The following is a 22,569-nucleotide window of genomic DNA, read 5'->3' on the forward strand; positions in this document are numbered from 1 at the left end:
CATCTGGTCTGGGCTTCCAAGATGGTATTTGTGAATAACATCCACACCTGATTTAGTGTCCTAAGCTTTGCAGCCGATCCTTTTAGTCTCTTTTTAACCATTTTCCTAATTTTATTATTGTCGCCCTTTCGAAAATTAAATGCAGCTACAGTAGATTTCTTTTGCAGGTTCATCCCAGATAGTAGCTCAAACTTGATCATGTTATGATCACTATTTCCCAGGGGACCCACAACACCGCCACCTCTTGCATTATGCCCTGCATGCCACCAAGAACCAGATCCAAAATTGCGCCCCCCTCTTGTTGGTTCCTGGACCAGCTGCTCCAAGAAGCAGTCTTTTATTTCGCCTAGAAATTTTATCTTCCTGATGTAACATTTATCCAGTTAATATTGGGGTAATTGAAATGGATTAAGTGAAGCTCTGTGTGTGAACTGAATCCACTGATTGCAGTCCAGCCCGATGTGGTTATTTCCCTTCTGTCTCGGTGTGTATTTATTATTATTTTTTTTAATTTTCATCCCCGCCAGCCTCCCTGTGTAACATACTTATTTACTTATTTACATTTTGCTTGCACTTTTTTCAGTTGTAGCTCAAGGCAGGGGCGTAGCCAGCCTTCTACCACGTCCAGCAGGAAGTTGCAGAGTAGGCGGGACGCGCCTGAGAAGAAGCTCTGACGACGCGCGCTGGACATGGTAGAAGGCTGGCTATGATTGCCGGTGCTGGATTGGAGGGAGAACGCGCTTCAGGTCAGTGCAGGGGGCTGTCGCGGGCTGACACAAAATGTGGTGGCGGGCGGGGGGTGGACGGTGGAGAGGAAAGAGGTCTCTGCCCACCCAGTCCACCTCCAGGCCCACCCAAAAATTAATCGCTGGCTACGCTACTGGCTCAAGGTGAGTTACATTCAGGTACACCTGGGGATTTTTGTCTTCTTTCTGCAGGGAGATGTGTTGGTGTTGAGTTGTGATCTGATCACAGATGCTGCTTTGCATAAAGTAGTGGATCTGTTCCGCGCTCACAATGCCACGCTGGCTATGTTGATGTGGAAAGCAAACGAGCCCACGGAGCCTGTGCCAGGACAGAAGGGAAAGAAGCCAGGTAAGGAGACATTATCCATCCAGTGGTATAGAATGGAGTGAAACTATTCTGTCCTACGATTACTGCAGCTGGCTGTCAATAATACAGAACTGCAGGAAAGCGGTGTTTTATGTAGGTGAAAATGTACCAGTACCCATACAGTGCCAACCTTAAGGGCGGGGTCACTACATATGGCTCTGCCACCACAGTAGATACACCCATTTTACCAGTCATGGCGCATATAAAAGGGCATCTTTGAAAATAGTGAACCAGTCCCTCGGAGTAACTAATAAAACATGTAGACAAAAATCCTGCTGAAACCCCCCCCCCCCCCCCCAAAAAAAAAAAAAAAACCAGACTCTGGCATGTAGGACAACCACAGAAAAACAAAAATATCTTCCCCTTCTACTGCTATAACGATAGCAGAAAATTTCAAAAACTGACGTAGTCCATTCACTACATTACAAATTAACAACAACATATAAAACAAGAAATTAACAGAGCTACCACACTACTTTATCTTAAAATCAAAATAACATTTTTTCTGTTCACTTTGGTGCCAGTACCTCTCTTCTGCTTTCCTCTGTTTACAAGGGCTCTGTCCATTGGACATTTCTTCTTCTCTTCCCTCTGCATCCCTATTTGTCCTGTCCAGCATTTCCCTTCTGTGTCTTCAGTGTCACCATTCCACCTCTTTTCCAGTATCAACCTTCTGTGTCCCCATCAACCCCCTTTTCTAGCATCGCCCCTCCTCTATGTCTATCTTCTCTATGTCCTTGTCTCCCATCTTTTCCAGCATCTCCAACTATTTCCCTGTCCCTATCATAGAAACATAGAATCATGACGACAGATAAGGGCCAAATGGCCCATCCAGTCTGCCCTTCCTCCCCACCATGTTCACCACCTGCCCTCCCAGTGTCCTTATCTCCCTCCCTTTTTTTCAGCATTGCTCCTCTGTGTCTCTATCTCACCTCCCCTTTTTCAGTATTGCCCTCCTTTATGTGCTCATCTACCCCCTTTCATCGTTGCCCCATGTCCCTATCACCTCTTCCCTTTTTCAGCATTTCCCCTCTCTGTGTGCCAGTCTACCTCTCTTTCAGCATTGACCCCTCTGTGTCCCTATCTCCCCTCCCCTTTTCAGCATTGCTACTCTGTGTCTCTATCTCACCCCCCCCTTTTCCAGCAGTTCCCCCTCCTATCCTTATAGTTCCTGCCTGCCCCTTCTCTGTGTCACTGTTTATCCCCCAGGTTCAGCTGTGCCCCCCTCCTGGTACGGCATCGTTTCCTCTTCTGTGACCCCTCCCCCCCCCCCCCCCCAAAGTATGGCATCGATAATCTTTCCATCCTCTGTGCCCCCTCCTCCCCGGTATAGCATCTACCTCACTCTCATTCTTCTCACGCTTCCCGGTGAGTCCTGCAGATGGCCTGCTCACTTTCTTTTTTTAATTTATAATATTTATTAAAAAGCAAACAACAAAGAAGTTCACAACCACTCCATCACGAAGCCACAGGCCCCGCAAGCAATTTACACTGAAACTCCAAACCATCAAATACATAATGTTATTCCCTTCAATTGAATCCACTCCCTGGCTTCAGGCTTATATTTACCATGCCTTTTGTCCATTCTAATGCAGAAAAAATCCTTAACTTTGCCCGCCAATCATGAGCTGTCGGCCCCTCAACCTGTTTCCAATACAATGCAGTTATGGATTTTGCAGCAGCCAGGCCCATCCTTTTAAGCCTGCGATGCCACTTCTGCCCCTTCTGATCGCCCCAGCCCAGTAAGCACCACTTAGGTTCGCAGGGGAGCAACTCCTCCAAGGCCTTAGTCATATCCCCTGTAACTGCCCTCCAAAAAGTCTGCACCTTGGTGCACTCCCACCAAATATGGTAGAAAGTTCCCCTCCCTGTCCCACATCTCCAACATTTATCAGAGGACCCTGGAAACATGACTTTTCCTTAGCATCCCTCCGGACCGGCCCAGGATTGGACTGATGGGTGGGTTGTGCACGTCTACCAGCAGGAGGAGACTGAGAAAAAAACTTTGACTAGATAGCCAATAAGAGCCCTGGTCATGTGACCCTAGCCCCAGTATTTTCTCAGTCTCCCAGCAGGTAGGAAGTGAGCCCATTAGTCTCTTTCTAAATTTCTACTTTTTTTATTATTATATTATATCTTTCTCTGTGCCACAGGAATTCTTTGAGGCTGGTTAGGTTTGGTCAGCTGATTAGCTAAGCCTCAGGGGGGTATACTCGGGTGCCCCGGGTCACTCCCCCTCTTCCTCCCCATCTCCCTTCTATTCTACTAATCTCTAAGGGAAGGGTTCCTCTTTTGGGTAGCAAAGAGGTTTTACCTTTGGGAGAGGCAGCCAGATTAAAGTATATAAGCTCTGTTTTCCCCATTGTTTTAACGAGCAGGCAGCTCTGTTTACGTTTTGGGGTGTCTGTATTGTGTGTCTATTTAAAAAAAAAAAAAAAAAATAACGAACCAAAGAGCACAAGTTTTGTTTTGGTATTGTGCTTATCTTTCGTTTCGCTAGGTTATTATTACTAGCACTGAAGAGCGGTTTTTATTCTATCTGGCTTATAGTACCACCTGCTCATTACCTTACAAGCATTTGCTTTAATCAACACGCACACCGAAGCTTTCTTAATCTCCAGGCATACCCTCTTCCATTCTGAATTTGTTAATTCTTGACCCCAAGTCCTTTTCCCATGCATGCATATATGGGAATTTAACTGAACCCTGCCCTCTTAAATGTCTATAAATCCTCGAGATCCCCTTCCCTTCCAGATCTATAACCCCCCATGCTCACTTTCTTTTGCTTCCTTCTTCCCCATGATCCTCCTTACTTTTTTTTTTTTTACTGACTCAGCAGTCCTTCCCCTGCTTCCCAATGAGTCCTGCAGCTGGCCTGCTTCCTTCCTCTTGTTTCCCGCTTGCCCGTAACCTTCCTTACTTTTCTTGAGCAACTCGGCAGCGCAGCACAGCATTTAAGAGGGGCAGCCAGCATCGGGACCTTCCCTCTGCGAGTCCCGCCTACATGGTAACAGGAAGTTGAAACAAAGTAGGCGGAACTCGTAGAGGGAAGGCCCTGATGCCAGCAGCCTGTCTTATGAGTTGCTAAAGAAAAGTGAAGAGGGGAACAAGAGGAAGGAAGGAAGCAGGCGAGCTGCAGGACTCATTGGGAAGCGGGGGAAGGACTGCTGTTGCTTGCTTTGGCCTGCCTCTGCTGCTCATTGGGAGAAGTAGCTGCTAGAGATTGGAAGAGCGACAGGGGAAAAAAAAGGTGCCGGTACGCCATACCGGCAGAAAAAAACCCTGATTATTATGCCTGAGGCTCTTCTGTCTTGTAGTTGCTGCAGCTGTGCGTCGGGAAAGCAGTGCATTATTATGCCTGAAGCCCTTTTTTTCCTGTTCTCTAGTGGAGCAGCGTGATTTCATTGGGGTGGATGTCACAGGGCAAAGGCTCCTGTTCATGGCCAATGAAGCAGACCTGGATAATGAGCTTGTGCTGAAGAAATCAATCTTGCAGAAGTAAGTTTCAAGTAACCTCTCCCACTCTGTTTTTGGGAAGCTTTGCTAAGACAGTAAGGTGGGGTTAAGTGGTCTGCTGCTGAACCGTGCAGAGTTTATGATGACGTGTCTGTGCCAGCGCAGCTGTGATCCAGCAGCAGGAGGAGAAGCTGCTAAGCTGGCTCTCGTGTCTGTCTGTGCTACGCTGTGCTTGTCATTTTGCATTAGTCTTACAAAGCTTCCAGAGCAGGGTAGGATTTTGGGATCTCTAGGGTTTGTACAGTGCTGGAGAGTGGCAGCTGATCTGGGGTGGACGAGTAGGACAGAGGAACTGGTGGGTGGAGGCTGACATGAGAGAGAATGGGGAGTAAAAGGTGGGGGGGAGAGGATCGCCTGAAGGGGGATGTCTTGAGTAAGGGATGTTAAGGGGAGATGGGGATGAGAGAAAATTTGGGGGATAGGTGATGAACTGGAGGAGCAGTGGAGAAAGTGTTGGGGTTGGGGAGGAAAGGGAAAGAGTGTTGGATGGCTTGAATAAGAATTTCCCTACTGGATCAGACCAAAGGTCCATCTAGCCCAGTGTCCTGTTTCCAGCGATGGCCAATCCAGGTTACAAGTACCTGGGAGAGTCTCAGAGTAGCAAGATTCCGTGCTACTCAACCTCGGGAATAAGCGATGACATTCAAATATTTCAAAGGTATTAATTTACAAACAAACCTTTTCCAGAGATGGGAAGGTGGTAGAACTAGAGGACACGAATTGAGGTTACAGAGGAGCCGACTCGGGAATAATGTAATGAAGTACCTTTTCATGGAGAGGTTGGTAGGTATCTGGAATGCCCTCTCATGGGAGGTGGTGGAGATGAAATCGGTAACGGAATTCGAAAATGCTTGGGATAAACACAAAGGAATCCTGTATAGAAGACATGGAGCCAAACAAACTTAGCGGTGATTAGATGGCAGCAGCAGTAATCGGGAAGCAAAACCAGTACTGGGCAGACTTCTACTACTACTACTATAAATCACTTCTATAGTGCTACCAGTCGTACGCAGCACTTTACAATTGAACATGAAGAAGACAGTCCCTGCTCAAAAGAGCTTACAATCTAAATCAGGACAAACAGGAACAAAAAGGAGAAGGGAAGGACAGACAGAAGGACACATAAGGATAAGATAAAAGTGACAAGTCAGGAGTCGAAAGCAGCATCAAACAGGTAGGCCTTTAGCCCGGATTTGAAGGCAGCCAGGGATGGAGCTAGACGTAATGGCTCAGGAAGCCTATTCCAGGCATAAGGTGCGGCAAGATAGGAGCGGAGTCTGTGCCCTGATCATGGCTGGACAGATTCAGCGTCAGTATTTGGAGAATAAATCCAGTGCCGGACAGACCTTCTACAGTCTGTTTGCTGAAAATGGCAAGGACAGATCAAGTGTATGCAGTGCTTTTTTTGTAGAAAAAAAGGTGCCGGTACTTATTATGGGCGGGGTCACCACATATGGCTCCACCCCTATGATAGCCACACCCACATTAACCACACCCCGTATACCAGCCATGGCGCATATAAACAGACATCATTGAAAATATTATAGTACTATAGGAGAAAAAAATAATGTGATTTTTTTTCATGATAAATAATCTCTGTAAGCTCTTACAGCTCCAGTATACCCAGTGCAAAATAAGACAGCCAATGTAAATTCTCAAATTGGACATATTACAAACACTAAAATGAAAATAAAATGATTTTTTTCTACCTTTGTTGTCTGGTGACTGTTTTTCTTTCCATATTGGTCCCAGTATGTGATTCTGCTTTCCTTTGTTTTCGCTTAACTCTTCTGTGCCATTTGTCATTTTTTGTCTCCTTTTTCTTTGCTTTCTTCAATATTTTTCAGGCTCTCTCTCTGTCCAGATTTAATTCATTCTTACTATCCATTCTTTAATTTCCTTCATCTACCTGTGGCTTTTCATCTTTTCCTCACCCTTGTTCTCCCCATGCCCCTTCCTCTTATTCTCCAGTCTTTCTCTATTCCCCTTTTCCATCCAGCAGCTCTGCTTTCTCTCCCCATCCTTCCAGTGTCTCCCCTATTTCTTTCTGCATTCTTCCATCCAGCGTCTTCCCTCTTTCTCTCCCCATCCTTCCGTTTTCCCTCTTTCTCTCCCCATCCTTCCGTTTTCCCTCTCTCCCCATCCTTCCATCTGTTTTCCCCCTCTCTCTCCCCATCCTTCCATCTGTTTTCCCCCTCTCTCTCCCCATCCTTCCATCTGTTTTTCCCCCTCTCTCTCCCCATCCTTCCATCTGTTTTTCCCCCTCTCTCTCCCCATCCTTCCATCTGTTTTTCCCCCTCTCTCTCCCCATCCTTCCATCTGTTTTTCCCCCTCTCTCTCCCCATCCTTCCATCTGTTTTCCCTCTCTCTCCCCATCCTTCCATCTGTTTTTTCCTCTCTCCCCAATCCTTCCATCTGTGTTTTCCCTCTCTCTCCCCATCCTTCCGTTTTTCCCCTCTCTCCCCATCCTTCCATCTGTTTTTCCCCTCTCTCCCCAATCCTTCCCTCTGTTGGTTTCCCTCTCTCCCCAATCCTTCCCTCTGTTGGTTTCCCTCTTTCCCTCTCTCCCCAATCCTCCCCCCCCCCCCCCCCGCGACACTCCGGGCGAGTCCTGCACTTAGTTTTTTTTTTAAGACTCAGAACGTGCGAACGATGCAGCCGGCAGCGATTGAAAGAGGCTGTCTGGGCTGGCGTCTGCGTCGGAGCTTCCCTCACCCTCTGCGAGTCCCGCCTTCGTTGTTACAACTTCCTGTTTCGCGGGACTCGCAGAGGGTGAGGGAAGCTCCGACGCAGACGCCAGCCCAAACAGCCTCTTTCAATCGCTGCCGGCTGCATCGTTCGCGCGTTCTGAGTCTTAAAAAAACAAAAACTAAGTGCAGGACTCGCCCGGAGTGTCGCAGGGGGCGGGGCGGGCAAAAAAAGGTGCCGGTACGCCGTACCGTTGCGTACCGGCACAAAAAAAGCACTGAGTGTATGTATCGTACCTTATATCTTGTTGGGCAGACTGGATGGACTGTACAGGTCTTTCTCCGAGGACAAGCAGGCTGTCGGTATTCTCACATCCGGGTGATGTCATTTGACGGAGCCCAGTTCAGACGCTGCCTAGTGAATATAGTTATTAGACAGTTCTAGCAGCATCAGACCGCATGCACACGGGTGTCTTCCTGCCTGACGCTTGAGTGCATGTTCCCGAGTCTGCTTTTTTCTGCGAAGCTGAGAGGTTGCATATTTTGTGGTCTCTCTTCAGCGCTCTACATTCAAAGCTGTTTGCATATAGTCAGGTACTTATTTTGTACCAGGGGCAATGGAGGGTTAAATGACTTGCCCAGTGTCACAAGGAGCTGCAGCAGGACTCAAACTCAGTTCCCCAAGATCAAAGTCCACTGCACTAACCACTAGGCTACTCCTCCACTAGCAACATTCCATGTAGAAGCCTGCCCTTGCAGATCACGTACATGCAGGACGTCACACAGAAACAGAAGCCTGTGCGGCCGCGCTGCTGATCTGCAAGGGCAGACTTCTACATGGAATGTTGCTGGTGGAATAGCAACATTCCATGTAGAATCTCAAATAGGGAAAAGGAAATGGGACTTGATATACTGCCTTTCTGAGGTTTTTTGCAACTACATTCAAAGCGGTTTACATATATTCAGGTACTTATTTTGTACCAGGGGCAATGGAGGGCCTGTATAAGGTAAGATACTAGAGTTGAAAGTATTCCTGTTCAAATGGTACATCTGTAAACAGATTTGTGTTCATAAATCCAGTCTTTTAGATGACGTAAAAGACAAGCTTGGTTTTATGCAGGTCTACCGAGGGGGGGGGGGGGGGGAATTCTCAGTGGTCTCTCTCTCTCCCTCCCTGTCTCCCGCTCCTGATGGGCCCTGAGTGATCGCGTCCCGACAGGAGCAGAAGAGAGAACTCCAGTGCTGGGCCCCCCTCCAGCGCTGCTCTTCACTTGCCTTTACCGCCGTTCCAATCGGCTTGTTTTCCCCTCGGGCGCATGCTCGGTCTTTGAAACTGAGCATGCGCGATGAGAAAAAAGCAGCCGCAGGGCAGGCATGGCGTGAAGAGCAGCACTGGATTCTTTTGCTGGCGGGGCCTTGGGATCCCCGCCAGTCCCAAGGTATCTCAGTTGCAGCACTGGTGATCTGGGGTGGGGTGGGGGGGGGATGGCAGCAGCCCCGCCCCAGGCCCAACTCAGTCTCTCGGTGGCCCTGGTTATATAACTTCATATCTGTTACTCCTAACCCACCCCAATTCCAATCACCCATCAGAAATCAATAACTTGCAAGGCTGTAACGTCTCATCCAAGAAGGCGGATGGGGAGAGACTGAAGGACTTACAACCGTCTTGGGAAAACCACCATACAATACAAATTTATTCTACCATCAAAAAGCAGGGTAGACCAGTGGTCAGATTGGAATTTCGTGTCTCATGAAGCACTTTATCAACATTGTCTATAAATTGAGGAAGTGTCCACAGGTATCAGTAACCCCAAATAACGGAATGAGTTATTTGCCCACTGCTGACTGGCAGACCAAGGTGGTAGACAATCAAAAAAACAATTTACAGTGATTCAGGAGTAATGAAAAGAACAGTGGTTGAAAGAAAAGAAAATCCAGACTTTACAAAGGAATGTTGAAAAGATGTACAGTGAAAATCTGAGGATTGTTGAACAGGAGGTCTTTATGCCTAGAAGGTGGCTTGTTGAGGTTTCTGAGGACACTCGTGTCCCGGACCAGGCTCTGACGCTTTTCCTCCTGTTTTTTTTTTCATGTCCTGTGGTTGAAAAAATAGAATGTAAAGAGAACAGGTTGAGAATGACATAAGCACCAGTTTTACACTGGTTGATGTAGTGGATTAATTTCTTTTGTTGAATTTTATTGGAATCCTCAGTCTTTTTTGTTTTGTTTTTGAACTGGGTTCAATTCCCACTGTAGCGCCTTATCACCCTGGGCAGGTCACTGAACCCTCCATTGCCCCAGGTACAAAACTTAGATTGTGAACCCACTAGGGATGGAGAAAGGACCTGTATATAGTAAATTAAACTGCTTTGATTGTGCCTCAGGAAGGTGTTACCCTTACACTTAATGTCTTTGTATTGACTAGGTAAACGTTCCTCAGGTTATGCTATGGAAGCAAAGTTCCTAGATGAAATAAATGAGCTGCTAAATGGAGCAGCTGGTTCAGGAACCAGTAAGAGGGGAGCAGTTCTATACCTAGATCTTAGTGGAGCACATGATTTGATGCAAGAATTAATAGCACTGGGGCCACTTGGCAACAATGATCAGAAGGCGGCTCCGAAATTAGTAAGCGGTCTTTGAATGCAAAAGTTATAGGGACAGGCTTATGAACCTCCAACATGTGTATGCTGGGAGAGAGGAGACATGATAGAAACATTTAAACATCTCAAGGGCATTTATGTACAGGAAGAGAACCTTTTTCAAATGAAGGAGAGCTCTGGAATGAGGGAGCATATGACAAAGTTAAGAGGGAATAGGCTTAGGAGTAACCTAAGGAAGTATTATTTCACAGAAAGGGTGGTGGAGGTATGGAATGGTCTCCCGGTGGAGGTGGTGGAGTCAAGGACTGTTCCAGAATGTAAAAAGGTAAGGGATAAGCATGTGGGATCGCTTAGGAAGAGGGGTTACAGAGGATGGGCAGACTGGATGGGTCATGTGGCCTTTATCTGCCGTCATGTTTCTATGTTTCTATCTATAACATGAACACATTTGATTTAGTTAGAAAATCTGTTTATAGTTAACTTGGAAGTCATACAGAGGAATAAGATGATACAAATATGACAAATGGAGTAATGAGTTTGAACAACATTCCAGGAACATTTTTGGTGTATTGCCCCCCCCCCCCTCCTCCCAAAGGAAAAAACTAGACCCACCCCTTACTAGAAACTTACACATGACCGCATTAAACAACACTGGATACAATACTCCCCCAGACACAATTCCTGTTATTTAAACACCCCAATTCTTACATCCCCTTTCCCTACTACCACTCACCCCATAACAACCCCCCCACCCCCCGACTAACACGGTGATGTCCAATGGGAGTCCACCTGCCAGCCCACATCCAAGATGTACCCAGGAGCCCAACAATTGTATATAAACTTCCCAAATGAAGAAAAGCTTTTTTTTTTTTTTCTTTTGTTTTGGAGTAGTTTTGGTGTGCCTCTTCCAGCAATGTGAACTCGTGAAAACAATTCTGTCACACCCAACAAGAGGGTACATCTTTACTGGTCCAGACACTAAGAATTATGTTTCTTTCCCACATGGTTCGGGATAAGGTATTTTGCAAGGATACCTCACAAACGGGGAAGATAGGGTTTCTGGGTAGTGAGGTTGCACAACAGATCGTGGTAGGCCAGGTGCCCTTAAATACAACTAAAGATCAGACAAAAGATGGCAAATCAGTAGTGTCAAGTACTAAGCATCGTGCAAATAGGAACAACAAACATACTCTGAAATGTCTATATGCAAATGCTAGGAGTCTAAGAAATAAGATGGGAGAGTTGGAATATATTGCACTAAATGAAAAATTGGATATAATAGGCATTACTGAGACCTGGTGGAAGGAGGATAACCAGTGGGACACTGTCATACCGGGGTACAAAGTATATCGTAGTGATAGGGTGGACCGGACTGGTGGAGGGGTAGCTTTGTATATTAACGAGAGCCTTGACTCAGATTACAAAGGCAGCAGGACACAAATCAGACTTTTGAATCATTGTTGGTTGAAATTCCATGTATAAAAGGGAAAAGGACGGTGATAGGAGTGTACGTTTGGGAAGCTTGCCAGGTGCCCTTGGCCTGGATTGGCCGCTGTCGTGGACAGGATGCTGTTCTCGATGGACCCTTGGTCTTTTCCCAGTGTGGCATTACTTATGTACACAGCCCCCCTGCCTTTTGAAGCATCAAACGATAGCCATGGCTTTGTATTTTAAAGGCCTTTGATTTCTATAGAAGTAGCCCCACAGGCAAAAAGGGGATTGACAGGTCCAGTAGACCTTCTATATAGGGTAATAGTGCAAACCAAAAAGATTGAATTTGTGGACAGGACCAGAATAACAATGTAAACTGCACTGAACCCTAAACAGGGGATATTAATGGTATATAAGACCTAAATTGAATTGAACTTTAGACAAAAAGCAGACAAGGACAGACGGGTGAGGCTAACTGCAGCAGGCGTTCCTCACAAGCCCATTTCACATGTGCATATTGCCGTGTCTGTGTTTCAGAGCATAGGAAAGTCATTTTCATACAGAAGACTTCTCTGGAGTCTGTAGCTGAGTTTGCAAATGGATGAACACAGGGTTTAGCTGCTGGTGTGGGGCAGGAGTGTCCTTGACAAGTTCAGGGCCCTGCTGTTTACCTGAGCCATTGCTCTGCAGGCTGGAAATGTGTCAAGTGTTGTGCATTGGGGTTATGTCCATGGGTCAAAGCCAGACAACCAAGAATGGCCAAACGGGATGGGAAAGAGAGCTTCATCTGGTCTGTTTTTTTTTAATTTTTATTTTTTTGTTTGTATCAGTGGGTATGCAGTCTACCACCATCATACCCAGTACATACAGCAGTCATGCTTTCCAGATACACCTGCATAGTAGATGACAGCAGATAAAGACCTGTACGGGTCCATCCAGTCTGCCCAACAAGATAAAGTCATTACATATGGTATGTGATACTTCATATGTATACCTGGTCGTGATTTATCCTTGCCGTTTTCAGGGCATAGACCATAGAAGTCTGCCTAGCACTGTCCTTGGTCTAAAATTTCTGAAATTAACGTTGAAGCCCCTGAACAGCTCCACTCCAACCCATTCAAATCTATTCAGCCGCAATCCGGGCACAGACCTTAAGAACTCTGCCTTGTTCTCCAACTTCTGAAGCTGAATCTGTCTAACCATGATCAGAGCACAGATTGTAGAAGTCCTGCCCAGTACCAGCTTTGCTTCCCAATTATCAGGTTCTTTCACTAAGCCTGGGGAGTCGCTACTGGAATGCCCTCCCGCCGGAGGTGGTGGAGATGAAAACGGTAGTGGAAGTCAAGCATGCGTGGGATAAACATAAAGGAATCCTGTTCAGAAGGAATGGATCCTCAGAAGCTTAGCCGAGATTGGGAGGCGGGGCTAGTGTTGAGCAAGACTTCTACGGTCTGTGTCCTGAAAATGGCAGATACAAATCAAGGTAAGGTATACACAAGAAGTAGCACATATGAGTTTATCTTGATGGGCAGACTGGATGGACCATGCAGGTCTTTTTCTGCTGTCATCTACTATGTTACTGCTACTGTACTGAATGACTGAGAATGGTCCAATCCCTTTCCGTTTGCTTTCTCTCTGCCTTACTCTGACCATACAACGCTCCGAGTACCAGCAGCCTGTCATCCTTTACAGGCTCACTCAGGAGATTTTCGTGATTTGTGGGGTTCTGGGTGTGTGTTCTGCAGGACGCGGCTGGCTGTGTCTTGTGGCTCAGAGCAGTGTTTCACAAGCTCTTGTGGTGTACCCCCTAACCAGTCTGGCTTTCAAGTTATTCGTTGTGCGTATTCTGAGAGCCAGACTGGCTGGGGGGGGGGGGAGGACGATGACGACAACTCCTGGCACTAACCGTTATACCTCTATTCAGGAAATCTAGACTGCCCCAACTTGACATTTCGTCCTTTAGATTGTAAGCTCCTTTGAGCAGGGACCGTCCTTCTTTGTTAATCTGTACAGCACTGCGTAACCCTTGTAGCGCTTTAGAAATGTAAGTAGTAGTAGTACTAATGTGGATTAGTTTTGTTGCTAGGGAGGAGCTGGGCACAGCTGGCGCTCACATCCCTTAATGTTTTCTCCTCTTCAGGCACCCGAGAATCCATGTGAAGACCAGCCTACTAGACGCTCACCTCTACTGCCTGCGGAAATACGTTGTGGACTTCTTGGCAGAAAACAAGTAAGAGAAGGAGACAGAGATGAGGTGAAATGGGCCAGCAAGCAGGGCTCACTGCAGAGTGATTGTTTCCCTCATTTCTGGGGAAATACCAATCCTGAACTCTACCTAGACCCTGTACACTAACAGCAAAGTAAAACTTCTACTATAGCACACCCAATAAATCCCTTCCCATGAGAGCTTACATTCCAGGCGTGAGCACAGGGAAGGTTAAGAGACTTGTGTAGGGGAACAAGACATGAAATGCCCAGTTCTCTGCTTTAAGGTCTCCCTCTGGGACTGTCCCAGTTGAACCCATCTCTAAACTCCTGTATAGTTCATGCCTGGAATCGGATAGGGTGGGATTGTCAAAGATATAGCTAGTGGCCCTTCTCATCCAACCTTACCATAGTTTGGTCAATCCTGACCCAGTGGTTTGGGAGGGGTCCCTGCTTTCTGGTCTAACGCTCAGTTTGTGACTACAAATAAAATGGCTGCTTCAAATGGATAGATTTATGAATAATCATTTTTCTTGTATATGAACAAATACAGAACAGCAATGGCATTGACATATACAAGTCACTATCCAGTACTTTCAACGTAATATTATCCAGTTGTCCACTATGAGATACAATGATGATTTGCAGTTTTTTGTTTTATTCCCCCCCCCCCCTCAAAAAAAAATAATATCCTCAACCGCTTAAGAAGGATGTTGTATATCCTGGAAGAAATGGATAGATTTAGTATGATCCTTCAAACCTTGAACTCAGTCTTCCATTCGTTCATTTATTTTAATATCTTTTTAATTGAAATTTAAGTATACAACAATAATAATAAACCCCCTGATAACAATAACCCTTCGTATACCCAACCCACCCCCGACCGCTGAGCAATAAAGATTTTATTATAAAGAACAGTACATAACAGATCCATTGTCTGGGCCTTGTTCCTTTATGACCCCAGACTCACTCATACCAGAAGAAATTAACCCCACCCTCCCTACGTCAACCTCCTCCAACTTCCACCCCGTCTGAGAACCCTGATATTGGGCCTGAAAATTGATTTAGGACTTGACTGTGTGCCTTGGTTGATGATCTCTGTATATAGGCACCCATACCGATAAAAGTTTTCTCTTAGGAGTGACATGCGCTCCCCGAGATTCCCATAGCATTAATTCATGAAGTTTATTCCTCCAAAACCAAATAGTTGTAGGATAATTCAATAACCAGTGGTTAAGAATACATTTCTTCCCTGAAATATAGGATTTCCCCAAAAATCAATTGTTCCCCAGGAGTTCCCCCTCCCCTGGTGGGAATGGCTGAGCTAAAGAGAACTGTTTCAAAGGACGCCCAGAATGGATGACCCAGAACCAAATGGATATGAGCATGTATGTCCACCCAAAATGCTTTAAGTTTTCTATGCTGTCACATACCATGGAAAAATGAATTATCTGCTTGGGCACATAGTAACATAGTAGATGACGGCAGAAAAAGACCTGCACGGTCCATCCAGTCTGCCCAACAAGACAAACATATGTGTAAACCTTACCTTGATTTGTACCTGCCTTATTCAGGGCACAGACCGTACAAGTCTGCCCAGCAGTACTTCCCGCCTCCCAACCACCAGTCCCGCCTCCCATCACCGGCTGTGGCACAGACCGTATAAGTCTGCCCTCCACTATCCTCGCCTCCCAACCACCAACCCCCCTTCCCCCCACCTGCTCCACCACCCAATTTCGGCTAAGCTTCTGAGGATCCATTCCTTCTGCACAGGATTCCTTTATGCATATCCCACGCATGTTTGAATTCCATTACCGTTTTCATCTCCACCACCTCCCGCGGGAGGGCATTCCAAGCATCCACTACTCTCTCTGTGAAAAAATACTTCCTGACATCTTTTTTGAGTCTGCCCCCACTTCAATCTCATTTCATGTCCTCTCGTTCTACCGCCTTCCCATCTCCGGAAAAGATTTGTTTGCGGATTAATACCTTTCAAATATTTGAACGTCTGTATCATATCACCCCTGTTCCTCCTTTCCTCCAGGGTATACATGTTCAGGTCAGCAAGTCTCTCCTCATACGTCTTGGAATGCAAATCCCATACCATTCTCGTAGCTTTTCTTTGCACCGCTTCCATTTTTTTTTATGTTTCAACTGTTTTTTATTATGAAAGAAATCAACACATCCACATCTTGTAGACATTATAAAACTAATACAAGTATTTTTTTGTTCCTCAATTATCTTGTAATAACATAATAAAACAGTATTTATCTTACACAGGGATAGTGTGTTTCTTTTTCTTCCTCTGTGTGTTTCATCAATTTGTATTATCCATGAATTCAACAGAACATTACATTATTGTCAACGTCTAACATAACCAAATATTGTTCCACCTTCTTTGTCCTATATTAGTACAACAAATCAATTATTAGTTTCCACCATAGTATAATGTTTCATTCTTCCATCTTTATACCTACTATTTCCCCTTCCCACCCTCCCTGCCCTCTTATTCTTCGTGTTTCCCCCTGTAACCTATAAGAATCCCCATACTTTTCTAGTATCGCACAAAGTCCACTCATAAGGTATTAATAATCAGACTTCGCCCTTTCTGCGTCATTTTTTCCAAGTAGCATCCCCAGATTTTAAGAAATCTCGTTTTTCTTTTATCATTTCCTTTAGCCTCTTTTGCTTCCCAGACCAACAATTGATGTACCTGATTACGCCAATGCCAGAAATTTGGCGGGTTGTGTGTAGTCCAGTGTTGCATAATACATTTCCTTGCTACCAAACATAATTTGCGCTTTAGCAATACTTTATCTGCATTTAAACTCGGTTGTACCTCCTTCATATCTAATATTAGATGTAATGGATTCATATCTACTCTACTACATAACATACCTGTAAGATAATTAGTTATTTGTCTCCAATATCGTTGTATTAACACACATTTCCACATCGCATGATAAATGGAGTTCTCGGCATTATGACATTTTACACAAAGAGCTGTTTCTATACCCCCTGCTTTATACAATTGAACCTGTGTAAAGTATGCCCTGTGTATCATTCTAAATGCACATTCTCTATAATCAGTTCCCCCTATCAGGCATGGAATACTTTTGATTTGTGCTATTATATCCCAGGATTGCAAGTTCTTTCCCATATCTTTTTCCCATTTCTGTTTCAACAGAGTCATCTCCTTCTCAGGAGTTAGGCTCCATAATCTCTGATATAATTGCGATATAGAAGGGGCATTTTCTGTAATTTCCTCAAAGAAGGTAATAATTTTACTACCTAACCTAATTGTAAGTGCTTCTTTATTTAAGTTTTGTATGTAATGTTTAAGCTGATAGTGTGCATAAGTATCTTGCCATCCAGGTTCCTCTTGATGAAGCAGCTGCGGCAATGGCTTAATATCCTCATTCTCTCCTAGTGCGTCTGCCAGGGTTTCCACACCTATCTTTCCCCAGTCATCAAAGATTTTGTTCTCCATTCCTGGTTGGAAGGCCGGATTTCCTCTAATACTTATTAACTCCGTTATTCTTGAGTCTCCGCCTAATAGTTTGCCTATAAATTTCCATACCTCTCTCATGGGTTTAAGTAAAATATTGTGTCTAATTCTTGGAGGAGTTTCCCCGCTCCGTAGATGCATTAGGGTAGTAAAGTGATATGGGTTAAATAATGCATCTTCTATCTCTATAGGTGTATGGTCGGAAGCATGAAATAATCTATCTCTCACCAGTCGCAATAAACATGCCATGTTATAATATTTAAGATTGGGAATTCCCAAACCCCCCTGTCTCCAACCTCCCAACATGTATTTTTGTTGTATTTTAGCTTTTTTCTTAGCCCAACAAAATCTGAGCAGCATTCGGTATAAGCGCTTTATATCTTTCTGCAACAGGGCTATTGGTAAGATCTGCAACATATATAACCATCTCGGTAATATCACCATTTTAAGAAGGTTGATCCTCCCTATGAGCGAGATTGTTAGCGTGCCCCATGATTCTAACTGCTGTTTTGTCTGTTCCAGTAATTTTTCAACATTTAAATGATATAGCTCTTTTGGTCTGGCCGGCAACTGTATACCCAAGTATACAAAAGATTTGTGTGCCTGCTTCAAAGGGAAATCTCCCCCCCATAGCTCGTGTATGTCCACATTAATTTGAAGCGCTTCTGACTTGTCTATATTCAGTTTGAAACCCGAATAATCTCCATATTCTCTGAAAATTTGTAAAAGATTCTCTAGAGTATCTTTTGGCTTCGTAATAATCATTAACAAGTCATCCGCAAATGCGGCTATCTTAAATTCTTGATTTTTAATATTTACCCCTGTTATCGCTGCACAATCATGTATGTCTCTAATTAATGGGTCTAATTGAAGTGCAAATAACAGAGGCGACAGAGGACAACCTTGTCTAGTTCCCCTATTGATCTGAATTTCCCCCGATATATTTCCATTTACCAGTACTTGTGCTCTTGGTTTATGATATAATGCTCTAATTGCCTGCACAAAGTTGCCATTAAATCCATATTTCTGTAGCACCGAGTATAGAAAGGGCCATTCCACTCTGTCGAACGCTTTTTCTGCGTCGAAGCTGATCATCACAGCTTGCTCTTTGGAATGACCCAGTCCTTCCAATGACGCCAAAATATTCCGCAAGTTTTTTGTACTTGATCGCCCTTGGACAAAACCAACCTGTGCTGGATGAATAAGGTGAGGCAATATCCCTCCTAATCGTTTGGCCAATATTTTTGCAAATAATTTTGCCTCTTGATTAATTAGGGAAATGGGTCTATACGATGTAACCAGCTGTTCATCTCGCTTTGGTTTAGGAAATACTACTATCCTAGCTAAATTCATATTATCAGATAAGGCACCCTTCTCTATCCATTCATTAAACATCTCAGTCAAGGTAGGGAGAATCGAATCCCCCATCATCTTATAAAATTCTGCTTTAAAGCCGTCTGGACCTGATGCTTTGCCTGATTTACTTTGTTTGATTGCCCATCCCACCTCGTCTTCACTAATCCTAGCATTTAGCCGCTTTCTGTCTCTACTTTGCAGCCTCGGGATGTGAACACCCTCCAAGTAAGACTCCCCCTGTAACTCGTCTTGATCTGCCCTCTTATAAAGTTCTTGATAAAAATTTTGAAAAGCCTGTCGAATTTCTTTATTAGAGTGTATGAGATTCCCATTTTTTTGTTTAATAGTTGTTATATTTCAGGAAGTAACCTTAGATGCTATAAGTCGAGCTAAATATTTGCCCCCTTTATTCCCGTGCTTGTAAAGTTGAAAGCGATAGTAGGCCTGAGATTTCACTTCTCTCTCATGTAGTTTGGTGTTTAAAGTTGCTTGTATGGTTAGAATCTCTTGTCTGATATCATTACTGGGGTTCAAACCGTATTGGCGGTTTAATTTACCTAAGAGTTGTTCTAGTCTCATTATTTCTCTGTCTCTCACTCGTTTATATTGCGTGACATAACTGATTATTTCCCCCCTCAACACCGCTTTCGCTGCTTCCCAGTAAGTGCTGGTCTCAGCCACTGAGCCTTCATTAAAATGCTTAAATTCTGCCCATTTAGCATGTAAAAACTCCCCAAATCTTGCATCTTTAATTAAGTATGTTGGAAACGTCCAGCTTTTTAGCAAGTCTTCATCCTCCCCTCCCTTCCATGTCATTCCGACCACCGAATGATCCGATATGACACAGGGATCTATGTGTACCTCAGTAATGTCTGTTATTATAGTTCGTGATACCAGCAAGTAATCAATTCTTGATGCTGACCCATGTGCTCTAGATTGGTGTGTGTATGCTTTCTCCATAGGATGCAAGGTGCGCCAGACATCTATTAAATCTAATATTTCACATAAATCCGGTAGACCCCTAGTATCTATTTTTCTTATCTCCTTTGGCGGATGCGATCTGTCCATATTCGGATCCCAAGTCATATTGAAATCTCCTCCCATCACTATAGGCAAGTTTTCCAATTGAGTGATTTGGGATAGCAATTTCTTATAGAATTTTAAATCTAACACATTAGGAGCATATATATTTCCCAATATTATAGTTTTTTTATTAATGGTTACTATGCTTAGTACAAATCTACCCTCTGGGTCTGAAATAGTTTTATGTATCTTAATTGCTAGCCCTTTCCGAAAAAGTATGGCTACTCCCCCTTTCCGGCCCATTGCCGCAGCTGCCACACAATCTGCCACCCACCATTTGGCTAATTTGGCATGTTCCACTGTTGACAAATGTGTTTCTTGGAGCAGTGCAATATCTGCTTTTATATGTTTAAGATGACGCAGTATTTTTGATCTCTTAATGGGGGAATGTATTCCCCCCACATTCCAGGATGCTACCTTAAGTAGTTATCGTTCATATAGCGATTTTCCATCCTCTGATTACCTTTTACTATCAAGAGTAGCCAGCCCAGCCTCCAGCCACTCCTGCTCATACCCCATGTTCTCATCTTCATATTTATTTGCGTCTGTAAGTTACATTGAGTTACTCCCTTCCCCCTCCCCCCCTTGCATTGTCCTGTAGTTATCTGTTCCCTACCCTCCCCCCTCTCCCCATTCCCCCCCAATAGCCCTCTCCTTCCCGTAGGAAGCAGGTCACTGTCAACGCTCCTCCTCCCATTATTTGTATCCGTCCCTTCTCTACTCGTTCTTCCGTTAATAATACATGTATGTATGAGTAAGTATTACCTTTTTAACATTCAGTCCCCCAACACATTTAACTTTTGGATTTGCCATTCTCTACAATTATTAAGCAAAAGCAGTATTATTAGTCTTAAGTAATCTTATGGTTGTCAGATTCTTTCAAACTAAGATTGTAATACTTTCAAATCCACTTTAACTGATTTCAAGCCCTGCGACTTACATTACCGGCAGTATCAAATTGCTATCAACAAAAGTAATATCTTAACATTATTATACTATATCTATTATAACATACTTTCATGATTGTGTGAGTATGTATTACCTCTTTATCATTCAGTCCCCCAACACATTTGACTTTTAGACTTGCCAGTCTCTACAATTGTTAAGCAAGAGCAGTATTATTAGTCATATGAACTTTTAGTGTTGTCAGATTCTTTCAAACTAAGATTGTAATACTTTCAAATCGAATTTAACTGATTTCAGGCCCTGCATCTTACATTGCCTGCAGTATCAAATAACTAACAACAAAAGTAATATCTTAACATCCTTATATTATATCTATTATAACATACTTTCCTAATATCCAAGATTCTTGGCCACTTTTCATGCTTAAATCGTCCTTTCCTGTTATCCTGTCCGCTTCCATTTTTTAAACATCCTTTGCAAGGTACGGCCTCCAAAACTGAACACAATACTCCAGGTGGGGCCTCACCAACGACTTGTACAGAGGCATCAACACCTCCTTTCTTCTGCTGATCACACCTCTCTCTATACAGCCTAGCAACCTTCTCGCTACGGCCACCGCCTTGTCACACTGTTTTGTCGCCTTCAGATCCTCGGATACTATCACCCCAAGATCCCTCTCCCCCTCATTACCTATCAGACTCTCCCCGCCTAACACATAAGTCTCTCTTGGGTTTCTACTCCCTAAGTGCATCACTTTGCATTTCTTCGCATTGAATTTTAGACACTGGGGGAGATGTCCATGCAGCCCACAGAAAATGCTTGTGTGTGAGAGAAATAAGCTTGAAGGACTGTTGGATAATGACATTCCTGCAAGTCTGCACTGTGAACTTGCTTAGGAATGGCCTGAAGAGCACCCAAATTTCAGGCAGTGCGAATAGGCCTACCCAGTTCCCGTTCCCATTGCTCAACCACTCCTTGAAAGTCTTTGCCCGAAGAATATGTTAACTGTGCCTTGTGAAACCAAGAAATGGAGACCTGGCCTAGAGCATCTCCCTCAAAAAAAAATTCCCTTTGCTGTACCCCAAACCTACATTGCCCCTTAAAGGGGAGCAAACCACTACTATGGACCTCCTGATTCCATAATGAAAGCAACGCCTTCCAAGTGGCCCAAATTTGAGCTGATATCTGGAGTGAAGTCACAAAGGAAAATTACAGTAGCAGCATTTAATTTTATTTATTTATTTATTGCATTTGTATCCCACATTTTCCCACCTATTTGCGGGCTCAGTGTGGCTTACAATACATTGTGAATGATGGAAATACAATTTGTTACAGTACGATTATGGGTTACATTGTGAAGAGTTGTGGGAAGACAAAGTCAAAGTCAAAACATCATTAGGGAATAGAGCAATGGAATGTAACAAAGGTGAAATGATAGGGCGATAGAACAATAGCAAGAGAACATTAGGGTATAACAATTTTATCTGTGGGTAGTGTTTTAAGTGTGGTGAAAATACGGGGGAAGAGAATTCAGAAGAGAGTGTATTGATGCATTTCTATTAGTGTGTATGGACTTCATGTGTTTTGATCCTTGCAATAAATTTTCTCAAAGAGATAAGTCTTCAATCATTTGCGGAAGTCGGTTAGTTCGTAGATCGTTTTCAGGTTGCGTGGTAGTGTATTCCAGAATTGCGTGCTCATATAAGAGAAGGTTGATGCGTGCAGTACTTTGTATTTTATGCCTTTGCATTTAGGGAAGTGGAGATTGAGGAGAGTTCGGGATGATCTTTTAGGGTGACTATGATAAATGAGGAAAATGATTAAAACGAAGCCGAAAGGATCGGCTGCAGAGGTTAGGATTTTAAGTCAGGTATGGACGTTGTTTAAAAATATCATCTTGGAAGTCCAGACCTGATGTATTCCACGTATTTACAAAGGTGGAAAGAAGACTAAACGATAGCCAGCATGGTTAAAAGGTGAAGTGAAAGAGGCTATTTAAGAAGAATGGAAAAAGGATCTGAATGAACTAAATAAGCAACATATAAGCACTGGCAAGTTAGATGCAAAGCGCTTATGAAGAAGGCTAAAAGAGAATATGAAGAGAAACTTGCTGCAGAGGCAAAAACTCACAGTAACAACTGTTTCAGGTACATCAGAAGCAGAA

General features: G+C 44.0%; 1 protein-coding gene across 1 annotated transcript in view; it reads left to right on the plus strand.

The window, feature by feature from the left end:
- EIF2B3 (eukaryotic translation initiation factor 2B subunit gamma) overlaps positions 1-22,569 on the plus strand; it is an 81,206-nt gene that overhangs the window by 17,547 nt on the left and 41,090 nt on the right. The window contains exons 4-6 of the mRNA XM_030206970.1: positions 939-1,095; positions 4,500-4,611; positions 13,488-13,577. Coding sequence (XP_030062830.1) covers positions 939-1,095; positions 4,500-4,611; positions 13,488-13,577 — 359 coding nt within the window. The remainder of the gene's footprint in view (positions 1-938; positions 1,096-4,499; positions 4,612-13,487; positions 13,578-22,569) is intronic.

This window comes from Microcaecilia unicolor, chromosome 6 (assembly GCF_901765095.1).
Source record: "Microcaecilia unicolor chromosome 6, aMicUni1.1, whole genome shotgun sequence".
NCBI lineage: Eukaryota > Metazoa > Chordata > Amphibia > Gymnophiona > Siphonopidae > Microcaecilia > Microcaecilia unicolor.